Genomic DNA, 13017 nt, shown 5'->3' with positions numbered 1-13017 from the left:
TTATATGTAAACAAAAGATTGTTTAGCACAGTATTTTGATAGTGTTCGAAATCACTAAATTTTTTTTCTCAAAAGGAATAAGGAGAATAATTTTTAACTCCAAATTCAACTCACTTAGAGCTGTGAACGGCATGGAAACAGTTGACAGATGCTAATCACTCTAAAAAGAAATTTTAGAAGTCTCATAAGTTCTCTTATGTAAACACATAAGATAAGCACTAGGCTAGTAATAGCGTTTAAAATATTTCAACTAAAGCTATCCCCTTACAAAATAGAAATACCTTCGGCTCCAGATAAAGAAAAAAAGGACAGGCTGTACGTGAGAATCAAAAATCCTTTATTTACATTTTGCAACAACCACAACTCAAATTCTCAATTTAATACGAACAATACATCTTTTTTTTCGAAATGAGTTAAAAATTTGAAAGCCTGCTTATTTGGGCTAAAGAATCGTTTCAATTACCTATTCCATTTAGCAAACCAGGAGCGTAGTCGGTGACACCAAAACGAGCACTGCCCTAAGCGACTTTGGGCGGCTTGTTGTTTCAATTTACGTAGCTGGGCACGTTTTTGACGTCGGCGATATACCTCGTGACGACGTTCGAGCTCAGACAACCATGCGATACGAGAATCGTCCCAACATTGAAGTTTATAATTTAATCCGCGAGCACTACCAAAAATAACGTCCACATCCGATGACTTATTAACAAGTTGTGCTAAAGTTAAGGGGTTAGCATAAGTAAATGGATGTATGTAGGTAAATATGCTCGAACGTACCCTCATCGTAAAATGTAATAAACCGCAAAGGTTTGCCTTCGCCAATCTCCAAAGTTGTTTTCCATCGTTTTGTCTTGAATCTCGCGTAAAGCAACAGAGAGTCTATATGCTTTAACGCCGGTTGACGAGAATAGTCCTCGATATTATTTGTGGGCAACACTTCGAATATTGGCACCGAATCAAAGCGATTCGGTTCGTGCGAATCGAGGGATATAGCCCGCTGAGCTAACGACGAGATGAAGATCTTTAAGTTAATAAAGTTATGTGTATCTGCTTTACGAGCACTTACAATTATCAGTGGTAAAACGTGGTTCAAGTGGTGGCTCTACTGTATTTTCTTCCTCATAATGGTAACATGGGTTATAAAACAAAAATGATTCTTTTTTCTCGAAATGTTTTTCACTATCGCAAACTAAACTATCGGCTATGCTCTGCGGTGCAGTTTTATACGCTTCCGATAGCGTTGCCGCATCGTCTATTTCTCGCGTCCTACTCGACTCTAAAAGCTCATTTGTTGTGGAAGGCGATACTATGAATGCTTTACGATGACATGTCGAACAAACACTTTCCAAAGATGTATCGTTAGTCAATGCAAAGGCCTCTCTTGTCTTCCACGCGGCGTTAGCTATTTCATTATATCTGCATTCATCCTCGCCACTTATTAGACGGAAATTTTGTGTATTTGAAGCATACTCGGGCAGATTATATTGCGTATGCCCAAAGGCACATTGACAGGTGGGCAAAACCGAAGTGATGGAATGCAATGAGCTCTGTTGCAAGTAATCTAATTGATCTAAACGATTTAGTGGATCGCGCACGAAACTCAACGGGCTATCGTACAGGAGTGCCGGCTTAAGTGGATATTGTTCATATAGAAATTGTGGACTAGAATGCTTGGGTTTATTAAAACCTACGCGACAGCTTTGAGTTGGTACCACTGTTGTTTGTGACGTGTATTTTGAGCCTGTGGGTACTTCAAACTCTTTTGTGTCGGGATTAAGTGAACAAATATTTAACACTCTGGGTTTTGGTATAACTACTGATCTCTTGAGTCCTTGGGACTGTACTGTTTGCTCCAGGACGGATGAGCTACTTTCAGCTGTGGCAGCGTTGCCTGCATCGTTTTTATTTGTAAGCTTAATCGTACTCGCACAATTATTAGTAGTTAGCTGTTGTTCGTTGTCGTCAATTTGGCAGGAAGTGCTACACTTTTCCAATTTACATTTTGACATGTCATCTACAACTTCTCGCAATTTTTTTGCTTAGCGTTTTTTAACAACAAATGAGTATTCGCCTTTTTTAGAATTGAGCTGGTAGTGTTTGGGACGCTTTCAATTGTTGTATATTTCACAGAGACAAGATACCATTTTCTTTGTTTTTATTTCCGTAGTTTAACCGAGTTGTTAGCTCTCACGATTTTAGAATATATTTTAATATATATGTATGGAATAAAAAGTTTAATTCATTTTTTTTTTTAAATATTTCAAATTAAATATGTCAAAAAATTTAATAAAGAATGCGTGTACGAAAATAGAAAATACATTAGGTTCGAAAAATCCATACAATATCTTAACCTTTAGCAAGCACACGAGATGAACTTAAATATTCGAACCATAAGAACCTCGTTCTCAAGTTCAAGTTTATTAAATTAAATCCGAACTAGTGCAATGATTTACGGAGCACAACTTCACTCCTGGTAGAGTTTCTAACTGGTCAATATCCTATCGGTCTCCACGCGGTAAGATTGCAAGTTAGAGAAGCTGTTTGGAGGAAGACGAAGTAGACCATCTCAACACTTCCTTCTTAATTGTCTCACCTCTACGGGATCAAGGCTTCGGAGGTCACACTTTCAGATTTCCCAGTGAGTTGGTGGGAATAGCGATAACACGCCTTAGCAGATTTGTATTGGCCTCAAGGCGCTTTGTCGATTTATATGGTAAGACCTGATTACAGAAGTTCTTTTTCTGGCTTCACAAAGTACTGTATGCAACAGTACAAGTGTGATTCGCATCTAGTGAAGCAGCCATTGAACCTAACCCTAACCTAAACGCTAAAAAAAATAAATCCGGAGCGCTTTCAATAATAACTTTCAATCACAAAAGATTCAAAATACATAGCGAGATCTTCTGAGCTTGGAAGTATTCATGAATGCATCTTAATCAATCATATTACAATATATTATATTTCTTTCTCTTTTTTTAGAAATTATTCAACTAGTCAGAAGTTATCCGGAAAATATATCTTCACCATTTCGTCCGTACATCGATGAACATGACGGATACCTTGATATTAACAACCTCATGATCAAGTGCTGGGCTGAGGATCCGCTTGATCGTCCCGACTTCAATGCACTCAAATCAATTATACGTCGAATCAATAAGTATGTGCTCACTTAACACAAAGGTCGAATACTTTAATTCAATGTATAAATTTTCTTCACACAGAGACAACGAGACCGGAAACATTGTAGACAACCTGCTTAAACGCATGGAACTGTATGCCAATAATCTAGAGGAGCTTGTCGAAGAGCGTACACAAGACTACATTGAGGAGAAGAAGAAATGCGAGAAGCTGTTGTATCAGCTTTTGCCGCAGAGCGTTGCAGCGCAGCTTATCAGCGGACAACCGGTGGTGGCCGAAACCTTCGATCAAGTCACTATCTACTTCAGTGATATTGTTGGTTTCACCGCCATCTCAGCTGAGAGTACACCCCTGCAGGTGGTGCAATTTCTCAACGATCTCTACACCTGTTTCGATTCCATTGTGGAAAATTTCGATGTCTACAAAGTGGAAACGATAGGCGATGCGTATATGGTTGTCTCCGGTCTGCCCATACGTAATGGCAATCAGCATGCTCGTGAAATTGCACGTTTAGCATTAGCGCTACTTGGCGCCGTGCATAAATTTAGAATACATCATCGTCCGCAAGATCAACTTAAGCTACGTATTGGCTTGCACACGGGCGCTTGCGTAGCTGGCGTTGTGGGTTTAAAGATGCCGCGCTATTGTCTCTTTGGTGATACGGTAAATACGGCGTCACGCATGGAATCGAATGGCGAAGCTCTACGTATACACATTAGTGAGAATACCAAATTGGCATTAGATGAGTTCGGCACATTCATTACCACACAACGTGGTTATGTACCTATGAAGGGTAAAGGTGAAATGCTCACATATTGGTTGGAGGGTGAAGTACCAAAACCAGAGTCACCTTCAATACCGGGACAACAGTTGCTGCACGGACGACGTTCCTCACTCAAACATCCGCCGCAACGTTATAGTGTTATGTTGCAAAAGCAACATTCCGAGATCTCAGAGGATGAACAGTTAACGCCAGCGACAATAGCAGAACCCAATAGCAGCGTAACGAGAACGCCCACTTTGCGTGTTAAGCGCAAAATCTCGTCATCATCACCAAAACTGAATGGCAACGAATTTAAACCTGAAGACTTCAATTACTATCTAGATACTGTCAAACAATATGACAAAGAGCACATAGGGACTGTGGCTAAAGCAACTAATGGGCTAAATGGTGACATTTATAGCTGCCGTTCATTACGTGAGCCACGTAAAGACAACAACAACGAGTTGGCCAATCTACGATTACCGTTATCTGGTGCATTGAAAAATGACAATAACAATTTAGCATATAACCAACGCAACAGCTCTACACATCTATTGCAATCTAATTCGAATTCCAATTTAAGCGGCATTCTACATCCCACAGCAACACCGTTGGCACGCGTACGCCTGAAGCCATCACCTACCATTTCCACATTGGTATCAAATGAACGTTCCGACAATGACAGCTTACAAGGTGGTCAACGCATCAAATTCCAAGTAGACATTAAAGATAACGGTCTAAATGGCAGATCAGAACCAAATACTTTAGCACAACTTTTACCTCGACGTCCATCAGACGTTGAATCATATAATGAATCAAATAAATATAAGCATTGTAGTGTTGTGAACGATGGCGTTGACGAAGACGAAAACGATACTGACATGCCATTAAATCACTATCTGAATAGTAGTAAAGCACGCTTGTTGGAAAGCGAAAATGTAAATAGTGTTGTAATCACTAAAAATGGATGTGATAGTGTATGCAAAAGCAACAATGATAGCTGTAATAATATTGTAAAGTCAAATAATGTAAAGAATTTGCAACTTAATAGCAAAGCTGTGCCGTCTATGGATAATCACTTGGGCGTAAGTGCTGCAGACGCAGTGAATACGGGTGCAGGTGTGGTGGGTAATGCTGTAACTGTGACTACAACTACTGTAGGGCGTTTGGCGCAGCCGTTATTGGGAAAGATCAATTCATAATTTGGTATAAATCATTATTTTAGAAACGGATTTCACTACTGCAGGGCAAATATGCAATTGTGGTGTAACTCATGTTCACTAAGTGGACGCCTACATGTGCATATGTATGTATGTTTAATTACTGCAAAAAACACAACCACAATGGCAACACTTTGAAACTGTTGTCAGGTTTACAAGTATGTAGATATGTGATCACGAATTTCTCAAGAATAAATGAAATTTACTAAACCATTGTATATATGTATAAGGTTGCTTGAATTTAACTTATTGTGTGACTCTCGTGGTAATTAAAAATATATGCACATTTAAAATAATATTACGGAAATTCTTGTACTCAGTACTATTACAAAAAACAATATTATATTCGCGAGTAAAAAAAAGCTATTTATAAATAATTTAACATTTCATATGTTTGCAAATTGCTGTTGCGTAGTGTTATGTGATATGTCAACGACATACTTAAAATCTAATAAAAATATAATGTTTTAAATACAAATACAAGTACATTATATTCTCGACCATCACAAATAGTATGTAAGTTAAGTTCTTTTTTAGTATACTAAAATATAAAGTATGTGAAGATTTCAAGTGTATTTTTTAAAATTATATTTATCCAGTGGCTGTTCTCAAAAACTTTAACAAATAATTGTAGTAATATCTTGAAAATATATTTAAATTTTAAGTTGTATTTATTTTTTTACTTAATTATTGATTAGTATATCTAGAAATACATATTTATGTATATACGCATATATGTAAATATATTTTAAATATTGTAAAAAAGTGTAGTTTAATAAATAAAGAATCAAAATAAATATTTCAATCTCAAATTGATTAATTAATATCAAATTCGTCTTTTTTTGGTTTACTATTTCATCACATGCAGCTAACTACCTTATGCACTTTATTTACCTATTTTGCAACAACGTTAAAACCCAAAAACATTTTTGCGAATTAAGTCAGCTCTGCTGAAAATATATTTTGGAACAATAATAATTGCAAATATCTTTTAATATAAGCTTCAGTGCTGGATTAGCATGATAGACAAGCACTGTTAGGGATCTAATGACTATAAACCCAATTTTGCATCCTCCTTCTTAGCAATAAAAATTGTAGCACAAACTAAGAATAAAACTTATCAACAAAACATATAGTACCACAACAATAGAGTATATAAAAGACAATTGTTGAGGTAATAAGTTATAAAATATACTAATTTACTTTGTGCTTTGAGTGTGGTGCTTCAAACTATAATGCTTACTTTGCGAGTCCTGGCTATTGACAATTTATACATATCTAACATAATCATATGCATCAAAGTTTATTTTATATTATTTATGATGTTAACTTGTTAAACGTAATATTAAAATACTTACATGATGCTGCAATTTAGACACCGCTGAATGTTAAGTAAATTTGCTTTATATACATAAAACCACATTGCAGAACTTTACCAATAAAAAACCCTCATTATACACTTGGAAAATGGGGTTTGCTTTTTATACTTTACAATTTTGTAACACATACAGATTTTGCACACATACATTTTTCCTTTTATTACCATTTTCTTCTAACACACAAAAATAGAGCTCACGCGATGATTTAAATACACAAAAGCTTATTGCAACTCATAACTTCACATACATTTTTATTTAAAATTTGCTAAACTATTATTAATTGCACATAAACAATACTCAATTAATGAAATTTGGCTTCACCGGAGAGGAACAACTGCGACACAAAAGAATATGGTTTCCTGTTCCGTTAGTTTTGCATATGCTCCGATTGCATAGGGTAACTTACATTGGCAAAAAGCAAAATTCACAGGGTGCTAAGTAGGCAATAAATACGTAATCGAGCAAAAAACTTGCGAAATATGTGAAAAACTATAGAAAAACTTCATGATTTCGTTATAAAAAATTATATATTGTTTTATACTGTAATACCCTAGCTTATTTAGTAAATTTTAGTGTATATGGAGCTCCTAATTTCTTTACCGATTTAAGTCTCTGCAATGACGATTACACATCTCTAATTGTAAAATTTGACAATTGGCTGCTGTCAGCTGTGCAGGCAATGAAAATTGAAAAGAAATTTTTGTCTTTAATTAATACAGTCAAGATATTGTTTACGCAGAATTTTCAACGCATCTTATTACAAAATTATTCACAATATTAAACAAAAAGTGTGTGTAACCTTTTACACTATAAGTGTAACAAGGTTAATATAATACATAAAATCAGTGTAGTACTAATCGGTACAAATTAACCCCGGCACAGAAATTTGAAAGTCATTCCGAAAAAGAAAATTTAAAGTGCGTAAATACAAAAATTGCATAATTAAAATTAGCGCACTACGAATTTATTAAACATATTTTACAGTGTGTTTAAAGGTACGAAAATGATTTAAATTAAAAACGGAGGGTGCACAAAATCAGAAGTGATAACCTGTCCAGCTTGGAACAAATAGGAAATAATCCACTTGGAAGTAAGTGTGTATTTGTGTTACTTCCTTATGAAATATTATTGAAATTAAAGAACCACGTAAAGAGAATTAAAAAAGTTTTGCAAATATTGTAGGAAGACTAACTAAAAGTGCATATGTATTGACATTTTACAACAAAATTTTATTGGTATTGTTTTTGTATCACATTAATTTTCGAAGAAAATAAAATCCAACAATTGATTGTTTGTTTGCTCTTTCTATTATGAATTGTCTAGGCACGCGTGAGATTTGCTAATGCAAATGCAAATGGGGTTTTCAGGAAAGAAAAAAATGCATATATAGCTATATATTCGAATTTCATATTCGCTGTCGCCTGCAAATTTGCAAACTTTCATGATTAAATCATGGAATTATCTCTAAAATATATATTTCATGTAAGATATCTGATAAGCAGTTATTACATCATGTAATTTATATATTAGAAATATAGTTTGCGTGCATTCAGAAACTTTAGATATCTTAACTGGTTACAAATCAAAAAGTCATCTGGCTCAACGCCCACCTAAAGCCAATCAATTTTCCTAATTATTTATTTCTTGTAAATGTAATTATGTTGTAATTTAGGCTTTGTTGCTTTTGCAATGATTCAGTCAAATCACATTTAACTGTTAATTTTTTTCTTATCAATTTGACGCCCGTCAAAACGCTCAGCGACACTTATATCTACACACATACAAGTATTTAAATCTAAATACACATTGCACCAACATTTACAATGTATGTATGTTTACTAATTTATTTATGATATTTCTACACTTTCTGAAGTTCATAAAGAAAACACCCTATTGTAATATTTTCACAAATACTTTCAGCATCATAGTAAAACAACTTTAACAAAAAACAAAATGATCTACTGTCCGCCGAATGTAACATTTTCGCAAATTTGGATAAACAATGGCATATCACATTGTTTTATGGACACAATTGGCAATGGGGTGGCAAGTGGTTTTATGCTGCTCATGGGCACAGTACAACTACTAATGTATCGCAAATATGCCACACGCAATGACCCGACGCATATCACTAAATCGCGCTTATACGCTTTACAGCTCTTCCTATTATTCTTCTTTCCTATATTGGCGTTAGTTAGATTCTTCTTAAATGCACGCGTCTACAATGATCATGCAGTTTATGGGTATATGGTGAGTTTTGTTTATAAATAAGTTTTATATAATATACATAATTTTCGCTATTTTTTCAGATACTCTCAACTGTACTTATTTGCATATCATATCCTTTCTCAGTTTGTGTTATTTTAAAGGAACGCTTCTATCAGCTGCCATCACTACCGACGCGAGGCCATGGTCTCATTTTATTACTGTTTTGGACTTTGGGTTTTATTAATGAATCGTTGGCGTTCATAAATCTGCGACATGAAGATTGGTGGTTCTCACTTAAAACGTTAGTACTGAAAATAAATAATAATTTCTATTGACTATGTATTAAGTATTGTCATATAAAGTTTGCACTAAATTGTAATATCTACAAAACTAAATTAGTATAGCATGCCACCATCTCGACCTTTGCATATACATATGTATATGCTAAATTTTAACTAAAATCACTTGTAGCTTCCCGTTTACTTAATTACACTTAAATTAATTTGAATACCCTAAACAGGGTGTATTAAGTTCCCAAAAGAAAACGTCGGAGACCCCATAAAATGTATACAGAAATGATTAGCGTGACGAGCTGGGCCTTTTTAACCATATCCACCTGTCTGTATATACGCAAACTAGTCCCTTAGATTTTAAGATATCGATCTGAAATTTTGCACAGGACTTTTTCTCACCGAGAAGCTGCTTATTTGTCGAAACTCAAATCATTGTATGGAAAACATTTTAATTTGACAAGATATTCTTTCGAAATTTATCACAAATTATTCGGTACAATCTGTGAACATATTGTTCAGATCGTACAACTATATCATATAGCTACCATAGTAACAGACCGATCAAATTCAAGATAAAGATTTTTTATAACCTCTTATACTAGTTAATGTTTATTCTTGTTTATTTTATTTTTACAGCAACAAAGATCAAGTGGAAATGGCTTTGTTCGTTACGCGCTTTATAACTTCACTATTGATTTTCATATTGGGTCTTAAAGCACCTGGTATTATGCGGCCATATGTGCAACTCGATGAACCATCCAATGAGAGCAACAATAATGCACAGCAGGGTTCCGCTTTTCGTAATGCTTTTAAGAAATTGGGTAAACTATTCCCCTATATGTGGCCTAAGAAAGACATAGTCTTGCAATTAACTGTCTGTGCCTGTGTACTATTGCTAATTGCTGGACGCGTTATTAAGCTATTTTTGCCAATCTATCGCAAAAAGCTAGGTAAGTCATATATAATCTTATCTTGTAGAATTCAATTGTTTAACATATTTCTTGATTTCAGTGGATAGCCTCACCATACCGCCTATACTCTTCCGTTGGGATTTCGTACTTATTTATGTTGGATTATCCTTTGTACAAGGCGGTGGCACTGGCACTATGGGACTTTTCAATAATTTACGCTCTTTCCTGTGGATACGTGTGCAACAATATACAACGAGGGAAATCGAAGTGGATTTATTTAGTCATTTGCATCAACTCTCACTGCGTTGGCATCTGCAACGCAAAACTGGCGAAGTTTTACGTGTTATGGATCGCGGCACAGACTCGATCAATAATTTATTAAATTACATTATCTTTTCGATTACGCCTACTATTATCGATTTGCTTGTAGCAGTGATTTTCTTTATCTACGCTTTCAATTGGTGGTTTGGACTGATTGTGTTTCTCACAATGTTTTTATATATTTGTAAGCATAATGAAAAAATCAATATTTATTATAACCTAAAAACTATGAAATTTATTACTTGCAGTGGCCACAATTTTGGTTACCGAATGGCGTACTCAGTATCAGCGTCGCATGAATTTAGCCGATAATGCACAGCGCGCACGCAGTGTTGATTCGCTATTAAATTTCGAAACTGTAAAATATTACGGCGCTGAACAGTATGAGGTTGAGGAATACCGCCAGGCAATTGTAAAATATCAGGTACATGCATATGCAAGAAATTTAGCATAACAATTCATTAATCTTTCTAATTTTTTTTTCACACAGAAAGAGGAATTCCTGTCCATGTTAACACTCAACTTACTAAACACCTCTCAAAATATTATACTCTGTCTCGGCTTGCTCTGCGGCTCAATGCTGTGCGTCTATTTAGTCGCACATCATCAGACGCTTACCGTCGGTGACTTCGTACTCTTCTTCACCTACCTCATGGATCTGTATATGCCGCTCAATTGGTTTGGCACCTACTATCGCGCTATACAAAAGAATTTCGTCGATATGGAGAATATGTTCGATTTGTTGAAGGAGGATCAAGAAGTTTTTGATGCACCTGGTGCTGCGCCACTTGTCACCGCTGGTGCGGGCATAGAATTCTCGAATGTAACTTTTGGCTACTCACCCGAGAAGATTGTATTGCGTAATGTGAGCTTCAGCGTGCCACCCGGTAAAACTGTCGCCATTGTTGGACCATCTGGGGCGGGTAAAAGCACAATCGTACGTTTGCTCTTCCGTTTCTATGACGTACAATCAGGTGCAGTGCTAATCGATGGACAGAATATTAAATTAGTACAACAGCAGAGTTTGAGAAAGGCAATTGGTGAGTAAATTGCATTTCGCATTATGTAGCACACAGAGCACGATCCATATCCACCGCTTGTACTCATTTACGGTTTTTTTTTCGTTTATTACTATCTTTCTCATGATTTTTTAAGTGGGTATATCATGTATATATAAGCGTGACATTTAATGTGATTTCCTTAAGCAGAAGTTTTAGTGATATTGCCTCAAGTGATTCATGACTATCACTAAGGATAACGTTACGTTCGTTGTGGTAGTTTCGCTGTAAGATAATCTCTTTGAACACCTACTTATAGCAGAAGTCTCAAAATGCTATCCTTCGAGACTGATAGTCTGGTTCTGGCTTCCACTATTCCAGCATCAATTCCATCTGCTGTTCTAGACCCATCAGTGAACCACTGTGGCACATTTCCCAGTTCTTGTTTGCCCAAAGTTCTATGAAACTTTCTCTTTCCTCGTAGACCTTTTAAATATACTAAGTGGGAAAAACACCATCGACTTATAGCTTCATTTTTTTTTTTTAACGAATACTAATAATTTTTTATAACGAATACTTTCATCCGAGGACTAATTTTTTATATTCTCCTCGATATCTAAAATTTATTTATTTAAAACTCATTAAACTTTTACAACAACCCTTTTTTTTTTTTTTTGCTCAGGTGTGGTGCCACAGGACACAGTACTCTTCAACAATACCATTTTTTACAACATTGAATATGGCAAGATTGGCGCACGTGCCGATGAAGTGTACGAGGCTGCGCGTTTGGCCGATATACATGAACGGATTTTGGGTTTCCCCGATCGCTATGAAACGAAAGTGGGTGAGCGTGGCTTACGTCTAAGCGGTGGTGAGAAACAACGTGTTGCCATAGCGCGCACTCTGCTCAAAGCGCCGGTGTTGGTGCTGCTCGATGAGGCCACGTCGGCGCTAGACACCAATACCGAACGTAATATTCAAGCGGCTTTATCACGTGTATGCGCCAATCGTACAACAATTGTAATTGCGCATCGTCTCTCCACCATCATAAACGCCGATGAGATACTCGTGCTAAAAGATGGTAACATCGCAGAGCGTGGACGGCATGAGGAACTTCTGCAACGTAAAGACGGCGTTTACGCTGAGATGTGGATGCAACAGCTCAAGAATTTGGAGAGTGATAAAGAGGGTGAACTGAATGCCAACACGAAAGACAAACCTGCAACGGATGACGGTAAAAGTGGTAGTGGTATTGGTGCCGTGCTGCGCGCCGGGCATGCGCATGGTGGTGCGCACTAAAGCCGTTGTGGCGAATAAAAAATTACAAAAGCTTATGAGCAATTTAAGACTTTTCTGTGTTTATTTTTTCAACCCATATACAATACATATATGGTTTTTTTGTTTTTCAAAATATGCCTGTTTATATGTGGTATACTTACACGAGTCGGCCTGTTTACATGTGTAAAATTGTTATGAATGGTGTAATGGAATGTAATTAAACTGTAAGCGTAGTGCAGTATGTGGTTTGTACAATGAAAATTAGAGATATGTAGCAAGACGCTACTTAATATATATATATATTAGTAATAAAATATAAATAAAATTCAATGCTATTTTCTTTTCATAGAGGTTATATTTGATTAGTTGAGGTTAGAGACAAGAGGTAAGTTTAGGTGGAGATGAAGCAGTTTGGTAAGTTCAAATACATCATATGGTGAGTTAATTAGTTAAAACGTGGATCTGTCCTCATGCTTTGGTCGTTGTTGTTGTTGTAGCGGATATCTAA

At 35.9% G+C, this 13017-nt stretch overlaps 4 protein-coding genes across 9 annotated transcripts in view; 2 read left to right on the top strand and 2 right to left on the bottom strand.

Annotated features, from left to right (window-relative positions):
• The window catches only part of LOC106622953 (atrial natriuretic peptide receptor 1), a 51376-nt gene extending 45959 nt beyond the window's left edge, over window positions 1–5417 (top strand). For both annotated transcript variants that reach the window (XM_070109118.1, XM_070109117.1), the window contains exons 8-9: window positions 2980–3157; window positions 3222–5417. In XM_070109118.1, the coding sequence (XP_069965219.1) occupies window positions 2980–3157; window positions 3222–5103 (2060 nt within the window). In that variant the 3' untranslated portion in view covers window positions 5104–5417. The remainder of the gene's footprint in view (window positions 1–2979; window positions 3158–3221) is intronic.
• Window positions 1–6826, bottom strand: part of Fbxl7 (F-box and leucine-rich repeat protein 7) — a 249608-nt gene extending 242782 nt beyond the window's left edge. For all 3 annotated transcript variants that reach the window (XM_070109140.1, XM_070109146.1, XM_070109148.1), the window contains exon 1: window positions 6480–6826. The gene's annotated coding sequence lies outside the window, so the exon portion shown is untranslated. The remainder of the gene's footprint in view (window positions 1–6479) is intronic.
• Window positions 317–2284, bottom strand: LOC118682916 (uncharacterized). Its single transcript, XM_036372932.2, has 3 exons — window positions 1067–2284; window positions 778–1002; window positions 317–716 (listed from the first exon to the last, which is right to left on the bottom strand). The coding sequence occupies exons 1-3, from the start codon at window positions 2007–2009 to the stop codon at window positions 460–462; spliced, it is 1425 nt and encodes a 474-aa protein (XP_036228825.2). The 5' UTR covers window positions 2010–2284; the 3' UTR covers window positions 317–459.
• Window positions 6827–7159: 333 nt separating the features above from the next.
• Window positions 7160–12839, top strand: Hmt-1 (ABC transporter ATP-binding protein/permease Hmt-1). 3 transcript variants are annotated; one of them, XM_036372897.2, is made up of 9 exons: window positions 7160–7417; window positions 7485–7590; window positions 8421–8750; window positions 8810–9009; window positions 9638–9951; window positions 10013–10417; window positions 10482–10657; window positions 10724–11273; window positions 11914–12839. In XM_036372897.2, exons 3-9 carry the CDS (start codon window positions 8454–8456, stop codon window positions 12528–12530), a joined length of 2559 nt encoding a protein of 852 aa, XP_036228790.1. In that variant the 5' UTR covers window positions 7160–7417; window positions 7485–7590; window positions 8421–8453; the 3' UTR covers window positions 12531–12839. The 3 variants fall into 3 exon arrangements, with proteins under 3 accessions (XP_036228790.1, XP_036228792.1, XP_069965225.1); XM_036372899.2 differs by having other exon boundaries at window positions 7485–7594; XM_070109124.1 differs by having other exon boundaries at window positions 7160–7594.
• Window positions 12840–13017: the final 178 nt, after the last annotated feature.

The sequence above is a fragment of the Bactrocera oleae genome, chromosome 2 (assembly GCF_042242935.1).
Source record: "Bactrocera oleae isolate idBacOlea1 chromosome 2, idBacOlea1, whole genome shotgun sequence".
In the NCBI taxonomy this organism is placed as follows: Eukaryota; Metazoa; Arthropoda; class Insecta; order Diptera; family Tephritidae; genus Bactrocera; species Bactrocera oleae.
The sequence above is the reverse complement of the archived record's forward strand: the minus strand, read 5'-3'. Positions and strand labels throughout refer to the sequence as shown.